This window comes from Pectinophora gossypiella, chromosome Z (assembly GCF_024362695.1).
Source record: "Pectinophora gossypiella chromosome Z, ilPecGoss1.1, whole genome shotgun sequence".
Classification (NCBI taxonomy): Eukaryota; Metazoa; Arthropoda; class Insecta; order Lepidoptera; family Gelechiidae; genus Pectinophora; species Pectinophora gossypiella.
The window spans coordinates 9,681,291-9,701,897 of NC_065433.1; the positions used below are offsets into that span (position 1 = coordinate 9,681,291).

The window sequence follows — 20,607 nt, forward strand, 5'->3', positions numbered from 1 at the left end:
AAAATGTACGAGAAATTTAAAGTATTTTGATTTCAAAACATGTCTATTATAAAATACCTGCTTTGACATTGACACATATTGACATGTGTTGCGTTTCGGTTTCTATTGTATACTTGTGACTGTTAAGTATATTAGTTAATTTATTTGTTCGTTTAAACTTAGAATTTGGTGATAATGTTACCGCCAAAATGAGATACCTAATATTAATTCGCTAAATATTTACAAAATGTTCCTCGTGTACGTTATTATGCCATAGAAGCGTTTTGTTTCTGCACTAAGTTTGTTTGAGAATCGAAAAAGAAAAGCAATGCAGCAATTTCGTTCATATAATGTAATGTAGTCGTTCTTTTTATGCCAACTGAAAAAGGGCGTATTATTAGGAAAATAATTATAATAATAGTATTATAAACGAAGTTTGAGTTTATGTTAAAAATAATTAGTCATTAGCATAAGTTGCCCCACCAGTCCACGCGGAAGAATTTTAACTATTTGTTGAAGTCCTTGTGATGTGACATGACAACAGGCCCGTCAATTCTAATAGCGTCCGGGAATAGGAAAAAGGTTTCGGCGTGATGGATAGATTCTAACGGGAGGGTTAGATGAAGAAAGCGATGGATTAGTTAAATGTATTGTGTTCGTAGCGTAGATAAAGATCTGCAAGTGGGGTGCGATAGTGGGTTATATGTGTGTTTCGTTATGTGGCACAGTCAGGCCGTATTATGAATGAGGAGGCTCTGTTACAGCGAGCTACCGAGGAGCGGGAGCGTATCTTCCAGAGGTACGAGAGAGGGCGGGAAAACCTCGCCGGTCAGATTGACCCTTGGGAAGACCCCGAATTTGAGGAGTACCACAAAACAGACAGGTGCGTGATTTTTGATTTACTTCGAAATAAATGCGAATTGAAAATTATATTCTTTATATTATACTTTTCTGATTTTCAACTTCATATTATATACCTGGAGAAAGTGGGTTAAAGTTGTGGGTTGTGAGTTTGCCCTCAATTCTTTCTTTCTAAAAGCTCTCACCATCACAGTTCCTTTTTCTGTAAATTTGCATTTGGCATCTAAAGACATATAATATTATAATACCACTGAAGGTGTAAAATTTTATTGAATGAAGAAATTGTATTGTTTGTGTATATATCTGTGTAATAAGATTGCAAAGTAAGGTGTAGGTACATACAAGAAATTATTATAGGATTTAAGATTTATAGGTGGCTACTTTATTTCGGTAGCACTGTAATGATGTAGCCTATGTAGCTTGGACTGTATGTTTACACTTTTATTCGGGTTGTTTATTGGTTGAGTTGTTGCTTTACTATTTATAAAACATACTTTGTTAAAAAACATTTATAGAAAAAAACATTTGCAGATGGGATTTATGCTACAAAATTTACTAAGCGCATGGGAATCAAAATTTAAAAAATTCAAAGATTCTTCAAAATTGGCTTACATAGCACTTTTTGAATGTTAAAAATTAAATAACATATTATGTAACTAGCTGTAAAAGTACTACCACATCGGAAGCTGTATGCTGAGGGAAAGATGTGGCCAGAAAACCTCCCAGCACAAGGCCCTACTCCTACTGTTTCACTTGTTTTTTCTTTTTTTAAGTCCAGTTTGTATTACATATAAACTTAGTAAATAATGATAACATCAATTCTAAAAATATTCAAAATATTAGCATTATCAGCAAACCAAAGCTATTGTGCCACACATGCTTCAATGGAGGAATTGTACAATGTATGGTATGATAGCATTGTGTTTTATCAGTTTCAATGTACAACTGATAGGCATAGGAAACTATTCCCGCCATATGTCGTGTACATGGATTATGATAAAGCTTTTATGACATTTGGCATAACATTCACAATGGTCTGTGTGGTCCAGTGGTTAAATGTTGGGCTCACGATCCGGAGGCCCCGGGTTTGAATCCCAGTGGGGACATATCACAAAAGTCACTTTGTGATCCCTAGTTTGGTTAGGACATTACAGACTGATCATCTGATTGTCCGAAAGATGATCTATGCTTCGGAAGACGCGTTAAGCCGTTGGTCCCGGTTACTAATTACTAATGTAAGTACATAGTTGTTACATGAACCATGTCAGGGGCCATTGGCGACTCAGTAACAACCCTGACACCAGGGTTGATGAGGTTGGTATTCCACCTCACAACCCACATGATGAGAAAAAGATAACATTCACTTACGAATCACATATTTGTTATAAGGTTCTTTTCTATGATGTAATATTTTCTGTTAACAAAAATGATAGCCAAATGTGATTTTTCAGAAAGGTACTTACCTAAATTGGTTTTACCATAAGGCGACAATATACAGATAATTACTGTCTATGACATTCAGATACTTAATTAAAATCATGTTACCCAAATAAGACAAGAAATAATGCAAACAAAGGAACAGTTGCGAAAAGCTATGGCTGGACTTTTTCATTTTATTTCATTGTCCATGTCCCATTATAATCATATCTTCTCATCAATGTAATAATCATCATCATCATTAAATATTCATGGTTATAAGTTATATGGTTATATAATACTTGTCTAAGTTTTTCATTTACAAGAAATATTAAACTTAGTGAGTTTTCAGTTAATAGGTATGTGTTGTACTGTTGTGTTTGCTTTATTGCGAAATAATTCAAATGTGCGAATTTATCCTTGCTTTTGTATGATATGTGAAATTATAATGTTATCTTTCCTTTCCGGGTATGTCGTAAAAACCGACAGGCGGATTGTGTCCATTCTAATTTGATGGACCAAATATAAGCGATAGGTTAGTACCTGAAACTATACAGTTCATCATATTTAACTTATCTCTGGAGTGCCGTGTACTGGACAGCCCCAACCTTGCTATCTGTTTGATTGGGGACAAGACCCTCGAATGCCGCGTACGGGACAGTCCCAACCTTGCTCTCTGTTCGATTGGGGACGAGATCCCCTATTTGCGTCACTGCAGTAGGCTTCACGCGCCCAAATGGATTATAAGTTTTTGATATTGTTCTGTTCTTTTTACTTTATACTAACACTAGAAATAAGTCATTTGCTAACACATATGAATCAATGGTTACTTGGAATAAAGATTTTGTTTTCAAATTCAAAAATATTTTTATTCAGTAGGTAACATAGGTAGTTACAATTTGAATCGTCAATTTTTACATAACGAACGTCTCATCCGCCTAAAACTACTGCAGCTTCTCACAACCTGTATAGACGTTTATTTAGTTGTTTAAGACTTTGTATCAAGAGCAAATGCTAATTGTCTTATTTATTTATTTATAAAAAAGTATAATACATTAAATACAAATACAACACTCCCCCCTCTCTTTGAGAGAGAATATATTCTTTTCTTCTGATTACTTGTGGCTCTGCCCATCTCGTCACGGATTTCAGACGTGACTTTTTGTATGTACGATGCATTTCTACTATTGTTTTTTTAAAACTATTTGGTCTGGATTCAAATTCTGAGAAATAATCCAAAACCCTGAAGTCAGCGCAAGTAATAAAATAACAAGAAAAATAACCACAGAGCTCAACAGCAATAGACTGAAGGCCTCTGTCCAGCATTGGGATGTTATAGACTAGATTAGTTTTAATGTCTTATGCCTTCATGCATAATGATATCAATAGACCATTATAACTACATAACACATGAAAGAATAGTACACTTTATGTTATCTGTTAAAACTAAAGAAAAAAAAATATGCTATGGAAAATAACGGCCTCCGTGGTCCAGTGGTTTAGCGTTGTGCTCACGATCCGGAGGCCCCGAGTTCGAATCTCAGTGGGGACAAATCACTTTGTGATCCCTAGTTTGTTTAGGACATTACAGGCTGATCATTTGACTGTTCAAAAATAAGATGATCCGTGCTTCGGAAGGCACGTTAAGCCGTTGGTTTCGGTTATTACTTTCTGATGTAAGTGAGAAGTCATTACATGAGTCATGTCATGTCAAGGGCCTATAGCGGCTCAATAATAACCTGACACCAGGGTTGATAGGGTTGGTAATACACCTCACAACCCAAGCGAAGAAGAGAAGAATACAAAGTATCAGTATTGGTTATACCTTTTTAACTAAGTCAACTCTCATGGCGTATGTGCGACTGTCTGATAAAAGCATCCTTTTTAGGTTTTGAGTTAACCAGAAATATTATTGTTTATGCATGCGTCACATTTGCTTGCATTTGCTGACTTATTAATTAATATACGCTTCTGACTAAATGTTCGAAACTCACTGTCAGTTGTTTTAGGTCTTTGTAGGTATGATGTGACTCTTCTGGCTGGCGTTTGACACTTTAATGTAACTTATAAAAAAATAATTGTACTTCCAGATATGGCTTTATACACGACGAGAGGTTGCCGCAGAAAACGACGTCGCAAAAGATTAACATCGAAGTGGAACGAGAGAAAAAGTGGGTCAAAATGCTCGCCAACTGGGACTCACCTGCCACCAGGGAGAAACTACACCGTCGAATTTACAAAGGCATTCCAAACTCACTCCGAATAAAGATATGGTGCAAACTACTAGATGTAAATCGAATAAAGTCTGACAATCCCGGGAAATATAAGGAAATGTTGAAACTCGCTAAGCTGTGGTCCACCGATGTCAGGCAGATAGATTCGGACGTGAACAGACAATTTCGGGAACATCAATTTTATCGAGAAAGATATTCAGAGAAGCAGTGTTCATTGTTTAACGTCCTCTGTGCGTATAGCATGTACAACTCCGAGGTTGGATACTGCCAAGGCATGTCGGGGCTGGCTGGCGTGCTACTCATGTATATGGACGAAGAAGACGCTTTTTGGGCACTTGCAATACTTTTGTCAGATAAAAGGTATGCCATGCACGGCCTGTATATAGAAGGATTTCCTAAATTAACAAGGTTCCTGGAACACCACGACAAGATACTCAAGAAATTCATGCCGAAATTGAAGCAACATTTCGATAAGTTTGGATTAGATGCGATACTTTATTCTCTCAAATGGTTTTTTGTATGTTTTGTGGAGCGAGTGCCCTTCAGCCTTTGCTTGAGAGTGTGGGATATATATCTGTTAGATGGAGAAAGGGTGGTCACAGCCATGGCGTTCACGATACTCAAACTGCACAAGAAGGCAATTATAAAGTTAAATGATATGGATCTTATTGTTAATTACATTCAGGTACGTTTTGAATTTTTATGTTGAAAGGATATTCTTTGGAGAAAATAGTTTTACGTTACATTACTATTGTTGTGCAGGTTAAATTACACAAAGACTTTGGTTATGAAGATGACGTGGTGATCTACCACTTAGAGCGGTCGATGGAGGAGTTGAAGCGAGCTAAGCTGGACTATCCGGGGCCGCCGCCGCCGAACGAGCTGCCGAAGCGACAGCTGGGGCACTTCATAGAACCGGACAAGAAGGCCAAGATCGGACAGCGCGCTGAGAATTTCTCTGAAACAGAGAAGCAAGCAAGAGCAACTGTGATATTAAGGTCAGTTACCAAACCATAATAAGCCAACTTTTCGAAATGTATATTTTTTACATTATGTTTACTTCTGCATTTGTTAGAGGTAGAGTTTAAACGTTTGCATTTAGTATCTATACGGTATCTACCCATCCGATTTCAAATATTCTTTCATCAATGTTGAGAACGGCCCTATAGTCTATAATGTATGATACAAAATACACGAGGGTAAATTCATAGGGACAGCTAGTTAATATATAAATTGATTAAATACCCTTCCAACCAGAACTAGACAACTACATACAATTAAAAGGAACATTACAAACGATTATCCGGCACCTGACACGTCATTAATAAGTACATAAAAGTAACTTGATATCCAGTATCCATGGCGTACTGAGATGTGTTGAATGTGTTACATCAGATACAGGTTTAAAGGTGCTGGTGCCTCTTTAGTGTGAGTCTTTATGCTGGTAATGAAGGTTTTAGTCTATCAATAAAATACTAAATTAATTTTGCATTGCATTGTACAACAGCTGATATAAAGCGTTATTCTGGTTTCAAACTTTCTTGGGGTCTGAAGTCAAGTGTAACAAAAAAATGTGGTTCGACTTCATTATTTTGAGTTTTAACGTTTGTTACGATTTCGGCCTTTTCTTAAAGTGCCGGCCAACAAAAAATACATCGGTATAATTTATTATTTTGAGCACATATTTTTGCATTTTTTTTTGTAGGCCGACACTTTTGTTTTGGGACCCAAAAGAAATGGTCTCCTTTACTTGTTCTAATCTGATATAGTTGCATGCGTTAATACGCGTACGGTAATATGATCCGTATTATATAGAGAAGGAAGTGAAGTTAGTGAAGGGGCTGCCTCCGCTAGCTACGACATGACTCATCACTTCACCTAAAATACTTATCCTTATTGCTAACACTCTTCAAGTTGTAACACTGGCAACATGGTTTAAAGTTACACAATGTACTAACTACTGCAATTCAAAACATAATTTATAAAGACAAATTACAACAAAAGCTGAGGACTATATCCCAATTGGGGTAGTCAGAAGTACATCCATCACCAAGCTCTCTGGTTAAGCCAACGTGATGGGTTGTGAGCCGTATCGCCGTCTATAATGATTGAGCCAACTGTGTTAGTGAAAACAGCACTTAAGAAATTCGGGTCATATTGGGTCATATTTTTAAAATACAAATTCAAATTCAAAAATATATTTATTCAGTAGGTAACATAGTTGCACTTTGAATCGTCAATTTTTACATAACGAACGTCTCATCCGCGCAAAACTATTTCAGCTTCTCACAACCTGTATAGCCGGGGAAAAGAAGCTGCAAGAAAAACCCCTGCACAGGGCCCTAGACGTTACTTTAAAAAAAAAAACAAATAATCATTAGTCACAAAATTATGTATTGTGTTTACATGCTTTACGTCTCAAAATTTTGTCTTAGCAAGATAGGTACTATATAATTTTAAAGCGGTAATTACACTACCCAATCCACCGAGACCGATGCGTCAAGTTCACATCGAGATCGGGAAAATCGACATTATTAGACTAGCTCGAAATAGTGGTTACCATGGTTACGCCCACCAATTTGCTATTAGACTACACGATCCTGAACGCCGCGCCCGTGACCTTGACGCATCTTTATTAACCGCTGACAAATGCAATAACCGCTTAAATAACCGCTTATATTGTTGCAGACGTGAGAAAGCCGCTCTGGAGCTGCAGGAGCTACGCGTGTCTCAGAGCGACACGGTGTCAGGTAATTTAGAAGCGAGCCCGCCCACCACCCGTACGACCTCCAACGAGAGCCTCACCTCAGACCAGTTCACCCATCTATGAGATACAAAGCTTGCGATGGCACTACTAATACTGACTTGACCCACCAATATTCCTCCTTATTCAGGATGAATTTATTATACTCGAATCTCTATGGAAATTGTTCTTTCGTTAAACGATCGACAATATAGTACATAACGATATTGTTTCGGCATGAAATCAACTTATTCGTTATCTTAGTTCATTGCTAAAATATACGTCTCATTAGGAATAGGTTACATTTCGGCCATTTAGGGAGTATGCATGATTTTAATATTCCCTATCATTATTGCTATTTGTATTTTATGAGAAGTCACTCAAATACCTACATTTCCATCATTGACTTAAACTTTTTTTTTACTGTTTATGATACACGGACACATATACGATAGATTTCTGAATATCATGTTGTTTTGCCTGTAATGGTGCCATTGCAAACTGAATTGGATTAGTGTGCAGTAGTTCGATTTTTGATGTGGTAAAATGCAGTTATCGGTGGTGTTAATAAGGCCACATTGAAGCAATTCACCTAAAGCAATATTGCTATTTGACATTTGTTTGCATTGCGCACTTACTTCTATATGCGTAAATGTCAAATTGCAATATTGCTTTTTTAGGTGAATTGCGTCAATGTGGCCTTTTTACCCATCCAGTTTTATTTCATGTCGTTTTGTAAGTGTAATTTCAGGTAAGTTGTGTGCATTGCATGGTTTGTTCATGAATGCAGCTAATGCACTAGTTTCTTTAGTTATTAAAGGTTACGTTGCTAGTATCATATTGAGCAATACAAGTGTGATAATAGATGTCGTTACGCTTTCCAATTAATCAAGTTTAAGTCCCTTGTGAAAGCTATTTTGTCAGTTTAGTTTATCAAGTACAAATTAGAATCTGCTTGTTTATTGAGTACCTACTGCATTTATATTAAAATACATCATGGAAATAGTGTTTGTAAGATTCGAAATTTCCGACTAATATTCTGGTATTAGATCAAAGTAAATTGTTTATAGATACTAGTTATTATAGTTATACTTTTGTATATATTTCACTGCATTTGTTTTAGAAAATCTTTAAAACAATATGCGTTTTTAATGAGTCCACTTTTTATTTGTTTGCCTTTGACTTTTCATTTGAAATTAGCTCAAAATAATTTAATTATACGCTAAACAAAACATTTCTGGTGTTATTCTGAACGAAGGCAGTGACGCCGGAAAGTATAAAAAGTGGATCCATTTATTATTCATAAAACAGGTAAATCTACTATTATATTCTTTAGACGATTTCTTTAGTCAATCGGAATTTATCAATATTTATTTCGATATTCGATGTTTTTAGGGTATTTTATGTTAGGTTCATCATATCCATCTTTGGACTTCGTATCAACAGTGGCTGCAAGTTGTCTTTGATTACTTGTGGCTCTGCCCACCCCATTAGGGATTACGGGCGTGAGTTTATGTATGTATGTATGTGTATGTTAGGAGGAAGATGCCAATGTGATTTGTAAAAGACTGCCACTGAAATGATTATCTTGTGGGAAGTTTAAGATAGACTCGAGAACAGGCATGTGATTATATTGGTTTTGTGTATATTGTGAATAATTGCTTGCCGTCCCTCCGTACAGGTTTAACACAACGGATTCACACCACTAGAAAACATTACATGAAAAAAATTCGATATCGAATATTATTAATGGTGATAAGTATTTTTTGTCACATTTAATTTCTATTGGTTTGATTATTGTGTTCTGTTTCGGCAAATGTAAATGTGCGAAACATTTACATACGAGCGAGTTATATACAATGCAATCTTTAACTATAAAGTAGAATATATTGTATTTTTAAATAATTTCTTACGAGTTATCGTCAGGCGTATGTTAAGTAGAGAAGATAATATCTCTATTGCATACGTTTTAAGATTTTTTCTACAATTTCTAAGCAGGCGTCGTTGTTGTACTAAGTACGGGACGTTGCTTGTGTAGTCGGTGATAAACAAAGGTCTACAATTAATAAGGAATTGCTTGCCAAATTACTTAGCGTACGCTCGAAATATTGCCTCGATATCTAAGTGTTTTCTTTTGATTATAATTTGTGCACTAGCTTGGTTTTAACGGTGGTACGGAGGTGGGTTTATGTCATGATTAACACAACAGATTCATGCATTAACACGCTAATTTCTTAAGATTAGAGGAGATATATTTATTTTAACCATTTTTTTCCGGTTACTCCTCAGATCTTAAGATTCTGCTTTTGCATTTGCGATAATGACATTGACTCTCATTATTATATGGTATTTATTTATAAGATTAATAATACACGACCTCAAACGCACACTCTCACGCAATACGACAGATAATTGATTTAGTCCTCTAAATATCAACCTCATTGTCTCGTTGTTTTGCTTTAAACGAATCTCTGCTCACCACTTGATATTAATTAATGTCATATTTGTTTGACTGCATAAACCCACCCCTATCATCTGATTGATTCTTTACTTACTAGTATTGTAATTGCATATATTCGTATTATTTATTTTATTTTCATTAGTTTTAAGCATGTCGAATAACGTACCTTCCTAATGGAAAAGCAAGAAAAACAAATCAAATTTAAATTGTAAATAAACGAAATAATTAATCTAAATGGATTTTATTGGTTAACACTGTTGTGGGTGACATATCAACCCGCATAAAAATCCTATGAATATTAGATTAGAGAAAGTTTATACTTATGTATGACAAACGAATTGGAAAGTTCATAATGTTTTATTTATTTTTAGTATTGCCGCCCGTGGTTGTATGAAGGACGCCAATAAGTAAAATTTGTCGAATGCATACGTATAGAAATCAGTAATTATGGTACGTTCTAGAGTATTTTAGACTTCATGTAATTGTAAAAGTAGTCAGAGGAGTAGCACAACGTAATAATTGATGGCTTCTTGTAAATAGGATTCCAGTACGTATTCCTTGTTTTGTTATAATAATACACGCAGATCACCTAAATACTATATACTATACACAACATATACACACCTCGCATATTGTGATATATTATGGATGTATATTGCATTTTTGTTAATGTTTTGTATCCGAAATATATATTTGACTACTTGATAGGTTTTGCTATACGAAGAGTTACTTTAGGGCTGTATCTATTCATTGCTCCACCTTCCTTCGGTAGTTACTCCTACTGATATATTGTTTATAAGTCCTGTATATGCGCAACTGGAAAAGATACTTCATTTATGATCTATCTATATAGTCGGTGGATTGAGAGCGAATAAACTATAAAGAGCGGCAGTTCGGCAGTTTTCTGGACTTGTCGTAAAAACCGACAGAGAGGGGCTGATCATCGAGTCCTTTATAACATGATGGACCATTATACCTACGGGCGATGGGCTGATTAACTATCACCTTAAGGTTGGTTCATCGTAAGTGGCTGCAGGTTGCCTTTTCATTGCGTGTGCCCGACGACTGCTGTGGTTTAATGTATAATTGTCGTCATTGGAACACTCAATAGGACCTCAGGTAGGAAAGTTGACGACTGACCAGCTTCCCTCCGTCCCCAGACAAGAGTACCTGCGTGGATGTGCCCCTCCACACTTCCCAGGCCTCGGTGGACATCCACCTGGACTCCAACTATACCCTCACATCACAACCCTCCACGGACTATTCCTACCAACAGTCAACCTACCTAGTCAACGCCTACCGCCTTAGAAGATTAAGAAAAGAAAAACTAAAAAATGAAGAATAAAACTGAAAAAATAATGTATATACAAATATAATGTACATTAAAAATTATGTTACTTTCAATACAATGAAATAAGACGTAATATTATAATACTTCAATGCAACATATTTTCTTAATATCGAAGTATGAGCAGAGATATATCCTTTTATTGTTTTATTTTCAATATTTTGCATGTGACATTCGTAACACAGTTTTAATATCATTATTTCAGCTTGAGAATGTGTGTTTCAATATTGTTACTAACTAAGGTAAGTCGACCATGTTTATTTGCATGTATTTTATTACGTTTGCGTATTATCTTTTTGCAGTTATATTAATAGCTAAGTTAGGCTTATAGGTTACATTTTAAAGCAAATTTTGGAATTCAGTCAGTAATGTGCGGTCGGGGAAAGGAAATGTTCGTCTAGTATTTATTTATTTTCTGCATGGTTAAGGCATTTGTTTAACCCATCCATTATTGAATCACGTTCACTATCATTCAAATCAATGACTAGACTGGATCAAGATTACGTCAGTATTTACCTGTAGGAATGTCCTTTAAATGCAGGTGTCCAATAAGTCATGGATAACCTTTTCCCAGCTGATAATGAGATTTTCACCTCAGTAAAATAGATATCGAGATTCCCTCTTCACCAGTCATTACTATTGTTAGAATCACTTTCAACTCCGTAAGGATTGTATTCCCTGAAGCCTCGCCTACACTTAATACAGCATACTTTGAGGCTTCATATTGCTCGCCCCAGCAGCTTTCTGTACGCTGTGACGCAGCTTCCATTTCTCCTTCAATATTAGGTCACCTAAGATATCACTGGAAGGCAATAAGTCAGGACGAAACGTCTGAACGTCCTCATCCTCTGAACGTGAATGTTATATGTCATTTGGGAAAAACCTCTTAAATTTAATAAAGCTACTGTCTACCAATTACTAGGTCATGTTTTGTACATTTTGACAAAGTAAAACTAATGGGAAAAGCGAAGTATTTCCATTGGTAAGACTACTCTACTACTTAAGATTACTGGGAATAGGGGACTTTTTTATATTTCCCTTCCCTGAGCGTACCAGGTATATGTACCAGGCGAGCATAGATTATAAGGAGTGGTTATGTCTGCAGAGCACAGCGGGGTGGCGGGAGGGGGGCGGTGCGACGACTCGGTATCCGCGCTGGGGTCGCGGCGCTCGCTCGCCGACACCAGCGTAACTAGCACAGCAGACCTCAGTGTGTTCTCCAGTGGACGGTCGCACGCGCCGGACAACTCGCTCGACACGCACAGCAACGTCAGCGACGACGGCACAGGGTCAGATGGGTGAGATTTTCCATGTAGACGTAGACGCACGCGCTACCTGCTTGCCGTTTGAGTATATGAAGCCTAAAGTTCGAAGATATTATAATATTTTACTTCAACAGTCTCAGAGTGAAGTCTAGAGGTCGCGTTATAATTGTGCCTCACGTAACGCGCTTTATAAAATACTGTACTATCTTCACCGCATGTAATGAGCCTAATATATATTTTTTTGTTTTATAGTGTGGTAAGTTGATTTACTTAGTCTTACTGCGCAGTGTGATTTAATTTTTTTAGGGTTCCGAACCTCAAAAGGGAAAACGGAACCCTTAGGGGATCACTTTCTTGTCCGTCCGTCTGTCCCTCTGTTTTGTCCTTCACCTACCTATGTTTTGTCTTATGTCTAATGATAAAGTTATTGCCCTCTTTTGGAAACATAAGATCTATTTCTTAATCATTTCAATGTCGTTTCTTTGCATTGCACCATCGAAATTCCTGTGATTTTTTTTGTTAGTAGCAATAGTCCTAGCCTTTTTCATTGGGTGAAATTAAATAACAATTTGCATCTTAGTACCAGATTAGCTCAGTAGACGATATATATCGTGCGAAATATTCCATGAAACACCTATTTCGTTATAAATTAGTACCTATTGTGAGTCACTGAGTGCTATATTACTCATTTATGTAGAATTTTGTCGCAGTTTTTATGTTTATTATACAAATATCAAGCAAAAGTATGTACAGTATTGTTTTTAAATAATTAAATCTTATTTTTATGCTAGTCTTACAGTTTGCAATGTCCTGCAAAACAGTTTGACTGCAGGAATGATGTTGATAATGCTGCTGTTATAAATTGAATTACCACAATAATATGTCCTAAATACACTTCGCATAATATAACCTGGTATATTTCTGTTAATCCGAAAACTAATTTCGCATAACTCCTAATTTGCCACACTTATTATTTGCAACTCTTTTATTTTGCGTAAATTATTTTGGAATCCTTATGTATTTCGTGGCTTGTTTATTTAATAATTTATTGTACACGCGATAACACTGAAACACAACTTGAAGAGAGACAAAAGGCTCAACTTATGGTAGCTAACACGATGCCTATTAAATATATTTTTCCATGATATTCATTAAAAAACAACTACAGTGCATTTATCATAAACACAGACGAGTGTCTGTACTTTCATAAATATTGCCAGTTATTTATGTGAACTTGCTCGTGTTTCCAGTTCGGGTATATGCGGCATGAGCATCCAGAGGGCTCCGTCGACGAACCACTCGACGCCGCGGGCGACGCCGCACCCGCCCTCCGTGTCGCCTCTCTCCGACGACGTGGTCCGCATCCACGTGACGTACAACCCCCTCTCCGCCAGCCCCTCGCACTTGCACCCCGTCAGCCCCGCCAAGTACAAGTACACCGAGGAGCACCACAAGCCAGTCTCTCTCGGCTTCTACACCACCAACGGAGCCAGCAATCTACCCGCAGACAACAGGATAAGGATCCAAGTGCCCTCCGAAGAACTCCTCACGCCCGTCGTTGACTCCGGCAGAATCATAACTCAGCACTACATTGAATCTCATTCGGAACTGTACGATCTTAAATAGATTTGATGTTTATTACAGCAATTACTACTTACCTACTTACTTTATTATTTTTTAATTTTGATTATTATTTTTTTAGTCATTTTTTATTACATATTTTAGTATAGTAAGTGTTTTGACTATAGTCATAATTGCGATGCGAATGCGAAGTACTTTTCCGCAGCGAAAGTCAAATTGTTGTAAATACACATGTGTCCATAAAACGGCATTGTGAAGTATTAAGTATTTATATGTGTAATTTTTATAATTTATATTTAATTATGTTCATTATGGTTAGTAACACCAATCCTGTGTAAAAGCAGATTTATTCGAAAATCGGTACATATAATACCCAAAAACTAAGCTATTGTCTATTTATAAATGCACTAACTGTTGTACAATTAAGCAATGCAACGAGCAATAATATTTGAAAGAATATTATAATGTCTGAACTTGTAGCCTTTACTCGAACAAAATGTCGTTCTTCCATAAAAAATAGAATATTTTTCACAAAATACGCCCCACCGCGAATAGAAAAGTTCAAATTACCAATAGGTACACATTGTCATTGACTGTACGAATGTGAAGAATTAGTTTACATTGTTTAGTGACGTACACTAACCGCTTAAATTTGATGTACACTAAATGCTCACTAGGCCACGTGGAAAAGATACTCGATTATAATTAGTGATAACTGAATCTCTACGTACAGTCGGCTAAAGTTAGTTGCACATGTCAGTTATGTAGATACCTAATTTGGTACCTAGATAAACAAAATGTCAACTAAATTATTTCGTAGTTCAGCTAGAGGTAAACAATTCGATAAAATAGTAAAAATATAAGTAGATAAGTAAATGCAATATCGATCTACTTCCCTGTTAGGTACTAATATAGTTATTTTATACCTACTTTTGATGATATAATTAAACAAATTCAATTATGGTATTGATGAACGCAACTGAAATTCCTTGATATAAACCCCGGAATTATTCATGTAATTTTCGTGTTTTGATAATAGGGTTGTATGTACATTATATAAGATAAATTATTAGGAGTCGCAATTTATATGTAAAGGTATACAATAAAAAAATGTTTCAATGTTAACTATGTAATTACAGTGAGAATTGCAATAATGACAGTCAAACTGCTATGTGAGAAGTTAGCCTTATGGTGTACGAACACTGTGTATGTTAATCTATATATTTAGGACGATTTATTAGTACTTATTGTCATGCTCGACAATATTGATTATCTGAATCTTCAATTTAATGATAACAACTTTAAATTTCAACGTTAAAGTGCAAATACACGTCGAATATGTACGTAAAGCTATATTCGTGTGAGAAATGCAGTACTCGAAAAGTTCGCGAAAATATCTTTGAAGCATCGAGCTCAGGCGGCTGGATTATGTGCGTGTGAACTCCGCCGCACGTGTGGAGTGCACCCTTTGATCATATATATTGGTACAGGCACAGTTTCATACAATAATCAAAGAAAATATTGTCCTCGCGTCAATTCTCATATTATTATATTACCACTTCAAGTATTTCGAAAAAGTTCTAGTGTTGTACGGTTTAATCTAATTTCAACCTTAAGTATGTCTGTTATGCTAACTAAATAAATCCGTGTTAGGATCTTACATTATTATATTCTGGATTGGGGACATTGTGAGCTAATAAAATAATAAAAAATACAAATATTACTAATGTATTGGAAAAGGAAGCCTAACGTATTACAATTAAGCACACACTTGTTACAAAGAGTAGTGCGAGTTACATTCTATTTGACAAGAATTAATCAAGGCATATTGCTCTTGCGCCTTGCTATGATAGTGCCATTTTTTAGGCGGCAACGATGTATCTACCAATTATATGATCGAAGAGCAGCTATTTTTTTTTACCTCGAGGTGGCAGCGCACGCGCTACAAGATAGGCCCACGCGAATCCATGCCGGCATGTGCCAATTGCGTTCACCTTTAGTTCAAAGATAAATTATAAAATTCTGATTAGGTACTAAATAAAGACAGATCTAAAGGTGACAAAAAACGTTTTCTTTTTTTTCTATTTAACTTATTTAAGAATTTTAATAAAGAAACATTGCGACATTTTGACACGTTTTTCTATGACGTCACAGGTTGCTTTTTCATACATATTCCATACTAATTTCGTGTTTTGACGTTTAGTAAAAACTAACTGATTTGACTAGTTGGAAACTACCCTATTGTACAGTCAGTCATGAGCAATATCATGTATCCACTTTAGAACCCTGTCGCACTATCATATTTGACATTTAATGAGACTTACGGTTTAATTTGGTCAAAAAAGTTAATGTGACATGGTTTTAAAATGTATACATATTAATACTCATGACCGTATTACCGGATAGTATGTGATGAATAGTTCCAATAGTTTCAAGTTTGTTTTTGACGTATGCGCGGATTGTACGAGATGCAACATTTCATGCAATGCATGATAAGAATATAAAAATAATGTAATACTAAGGTAGCATCGGATTTGGAGGTACTATGAATGAAATTGGATGGACCCAATAAATAAACATTTGAATTGAAGGATCAGATGTCGCGTTTGTGTAAATTCAATGTGTAGAAAATTAGGTACATATTTATTCTTATTAATGCGAAAGTAATGTTTGTCAAATTATGAATTTACATTTGAAGTTACATAAAAAGGCAAAACAGTGTTGTAAAATATTTATTGTACCTTGCCTGCCTACCTACTGCTGTTTTAAGTGTTAAGCAATCTGTTATGTGTATTTCTCAAATGTGGTATTTTTATCTGCGTGTTTAGTTAATCCTTAATATGTCATTACTATACCTTCAGCAGGAGAATTATTTACATCCAAGTCCAACGCTCTCTTCTTTAATTGTCTCATTATATTACTCAGCGTCGTCGTCTAAATTCTTTAGTGAATAGCTGACTAGTTAATTATAAAAAGAATGTCAATATATTTCACGTACCTACCACAGTGAGGGACTTTTCAGGCTATGTTGGCCAAAGAAAATATTGATGGCGCTTTACGGACCTTCCTTTAACCTTCTAATTTCATAGATGACAGACCCTTGTTATTACATGTAGGCACACCACATCTTCCACCAATTATTATTCTGATCAAAATAAACAGAAAGCAATATAGATATGAACATAATTCTATACATAATCTGATCCAAATATCAAGCTACAATTATTTTTATATACGCCTCTGCCATTAGCGAGCAATGAGGGAATAGGTACGTAATTATCACGTTAAATCTGAACAGCGCCATCTACATTTTTTTGTGGAAATAGCCTGGAAAGTCCGCCATTATAAAGTAGTACAGCTAAAAATATATCTAATTATTATTGCAAATCTGTTAATCTAATGAATTACTAGACGTCCATTAACAAAATCTTTGTGCCATTTCTAAAATTAAGATTAAACCGGTAATTTAATGAAATAATTTAACAGAAATTGATTAAAATAGTTTCCTTATTTGGCATCACAGGAGTGAGATCTTGGTCAAAGATTGCTACTGCCCTATTCGAATAAAATGACGTCTCATATATTTTTTAACAACAGCATATAATAACTAGTGTAGCTTTATATAATTAAATTCATATTATTCATGTGTTTCATTGTTCAGTATTTCATTGTTGTCGTATTCATTCATGTTTAAAATAAAGTTCATAATTTGCCATAATTTACTTATTAAAGACGACCGTCCATTTTATTTTGTATAAATTGGGAACTGGTTTTGGACGTAACTATTATTTGGACATCTGTTGTATTATTTACTATTTATGCTGAAATCAACTCATTATTTATTAATATTACAGAATATTTATTATTTAAGTTTAAGAGTAATAAATTCAAAAATAGGTAGGTAAATGAAGTACTCAGGTAATCGGGCATCAGATATTGTTGTTAATAAACCCTTTTGTAAAAAACCATGTATTCTGAAATTTCACAACATTGTTGTTTTTATTTTTATAGTACCCATTTAATAACATTTAAACAATTATTCTTTATTAATAAGTCGAATTCATAGTAATAAAATCTTTATGAAGTTAGTTACTGTACTCTTTCTATTTATCTTTTGTTTTGTATTTCCTGTTTGTGCAATAAAGTATTTGTTATTGTTGTTATGTTATCTAGCAAAATCAAATGCTAGATATTTTGCAAAGGGGTTTATGTTTAGATGGGTACAATTTCGGATTATTCTTTTGCATGTATTTTTCTTAGATTTCATGCAGCGAATTCAAATTCTCGAATTCAAAGAAACTGCTTATCCAGACTACAGCGTCCATCGCGAGTGAAAATTCAGTCATTTTCAGTGTTCAATTAGTAGTGTAAGGTTAAGCGAAACGATATATTCGTTGCGAATTCTTGGCAGTCGACAGTAGGTTCGTAGGTACATAGACATAACACTTTGATGACTTAAGGATAGGATGAACGTCTACCTAAAATGATGTTTTGTGTGAAACCTCATACTATCGAATTTCCTCTACCTTCGAAGGATAAAAATAAGTTTCCATGAAACTAAGCAAAATCCAAATAGATTTGTGAGGTGTGCCTTCAAGCAGTCTTTTTCAAACGGTACGACCCCAGGAGTTACGGGCAGGTTACAGTCGGGGTACATATAGAACTGGGCATAGGTCTCCCCTTTAATCAAATGCAGTAATAATGTCTGTGGGCAACTTTTTGTCAACGCCTGAGGTATGAGCGGCACGAGGGTTGCGATTTACTGATTGGCGAACTGAGTCTCAAGCTGATTCAGATCGGACTCATCATCATTAGGCCTTGTCCATTTTGGTATAAGATTTAAGTACCATCGGTTTTAGCGGCACAACAACGTCGCTCATGGCTAAATAGATTGATCCTGGAGAGGCATACTCGGTTGCATTTTCGAGTGGTGGAGGTCAACAAAATGCAAGTTTAGTGTTTAAATGCTTGTACTCTAAACATAACTTTAAGTGGTATCCAGGCAACGCTACTCCTAGGTGCTAATTCTTTGCGCTGTCTCCGTGACTCCGGTTCACGTTATCGGATCATTTTGTCATTAAGGATTTCTTGGAAATTTGAAACTTCTAAGGAATGTTGACCAAAGATTTGCTAGTTAATGTAACCTACTTTAGGCCGAAGGTGCACCTATTACGAGAGCAAAGAAGTTTCTTTGGTAGGATTTATCATTCCAAACAGCTTCCGCTAAAGTAGCAGTGTGCCTATAGAAGTATTCGTTAACGGGGCCTGAAAAAGCGTTGTCGCTATCATATACCCTTTTGACCTCAATGAATGGACGTAGTCGTGGACCCAGATTTGTTGTACCAGCAAACTCATTTTGGGATCGTGTTAACGTTTTTACTGTGTACCGTTAGAAAAGATTTGATCGAAAATAGGTACGATGGTACTGCAATTAACGATGCCTTTCCAATTTCTTTTTAGTATATAAGCAGGAATACTTAATAAATAAACATTAATGTTGTCAATATTTATATCTAGTTACTATCAGGTCCGTTGCCAGGGCTAACGATGTGGGGTGTGCATTTCGGATGTAACTTAGTCACGCTATAATCTACTAGTCTCGGGAACTTCAGTATTTTCCTCCCCTAATTAATTTTAGGCATTCATGTTGGATCTTCCCCATATATCTTTACCCCTGGCTGCGGTTCTACTTACTACCGGTTCATTAAAACAACAGTGAGATTAGTGCCTGCAGGAATTACGTTGAATATCATAGCTTCATTATCATATTTCAGTGTAAATAAATTTATAGTGTATGTTTATTTATTTTTATATACATAAACGTTACATAAAAGGTATGCTTTAATACGAGATAATTGAAATAGATGCATGCTCTGAATGTGGTTCCGTTATATTTGCTCAATTTTGAGACATCATACAAGTTTTTAAAATTTTCTTAATAAAATAGACTAAGTATTTATAGTTTAATTGGAAATTGAAATGCATTTATTATATGTATGGTACTGTAATATAATATTGTCAACTGTAGATTAGCACATGGTCACGTTTGTTATAATCTGATACTTTAGGTTACCTTTTCCAAAACTTGTATGTAGGAATTATGATGTTGTTCATAGTATACAGATGTAGTTAGGTAACTATGGTTCACGGAATTCTGAATTCTATTATTGCAAGTGAATGCTAAGTCTCATTATTGTTTACTGTTAGGTTCAGCGACACATACTGGTGACAGTAGAGAAATAGAAAGTATGGTAATAAATGATAATTACATTTTCCCAATTGTTTTTATTTTTATATGCATATTTCTTGGGGAGCTCGATGGCGCAGCGGTCAACGCGCTCGGTCTGCGATTGTTGAAGTTAAGCAACTTTCGCAAAGGCCGGTCATAGGATGGGTGACCACAAAACGAAAAGTTTTCATCTCGAGCTCCTCCGTGCTTCGGAAGGCACGTTAAGACGTTGGTCCCGGCTGCATTAGCAGTCGTTAATAACCGCACTGGGCCCGCGTGATGGTTTAAGGCCCGATCTCCCTATCCATCCATAGGGAAGGCCCGTGCCCCAGCAGTGGGGACGTTAATGGGCTGATGATGCATATTTAATGTCGTTTTAAGTTTGTACAGCAAGCGATAGGTCTATAAGTTATAAATTTTTGATGGTTACCCTAGTGGGAACTAGGTGCAGGAGCGGATCCAGCTTTTATGTCAAGAAAGGGGTTACGCA

The 20,607-nt window shown here is 35.8% G+C and overlaps 1 protein-coding gene across 2 annotated transcripts; it reads left to right on the plus strand.

The window, feature by feature from the left end:
- Window positions 1–320: 320 nt before the first annotated feature.
- Window positions 321–20,162, plus strand: LOC126379851 (USP6 N-terminal-like protein). 2 transcript variants are annotated; one of them, XM_050028802.1, is made up of 6 exons: window positions 321–862; window positions 4,347–5,175; window positions 5,253–5,488; window positions 7,179–7,240; window positions 12,148–12,340; window positions 13,558–20,162. In XM_050028802.1, exons 1-6 carry the CDS (start codon window positions 720–722, stop codon window positions 13,931–13,933), a joined length of 1,839 nt encoding a protein of 612 aa, XP_049884759.1. In that variant the 5' UTR covers window positions 321–719; the 3' UTR covers window positions 13,934–20,162. The 2 variants fall into 2 exon arrangements, with proteins under 2 accessions (XP_049884759.1, XP_049884760.1); XM_050028803.1 differs by having other exon boundaries at window positions 12,148–12,331.
- The last annotated feature ends 445 nt before the right edge of the window (window positions 20,163–20,607 follow it).

Bases quoted from the DNA above. Each gene is read 5' to 3' on its own strand.
- LOC126379851 (XM_050028802.1), top strand. From the start codon at position 720: ATGAATGAGGAGGCTCTGTTACAGCGAGCTACCGAGGAGCGGGAGCGT. The intron at 5,176-5,252 runs GTACGTTTTGAA...ATTGTTGTGCAG, and splicing joins TTATTGTTAATTACATTCAG to GTTAAATTACACAAAGACTT. The intron at 7,241-12,147 runs GTAATTTAGAAG...TTATGTCTGCAG, and splicing joins TCAGAGCGACACGGTGTCAG to AGCACAGCGGGGTGGCGGGA.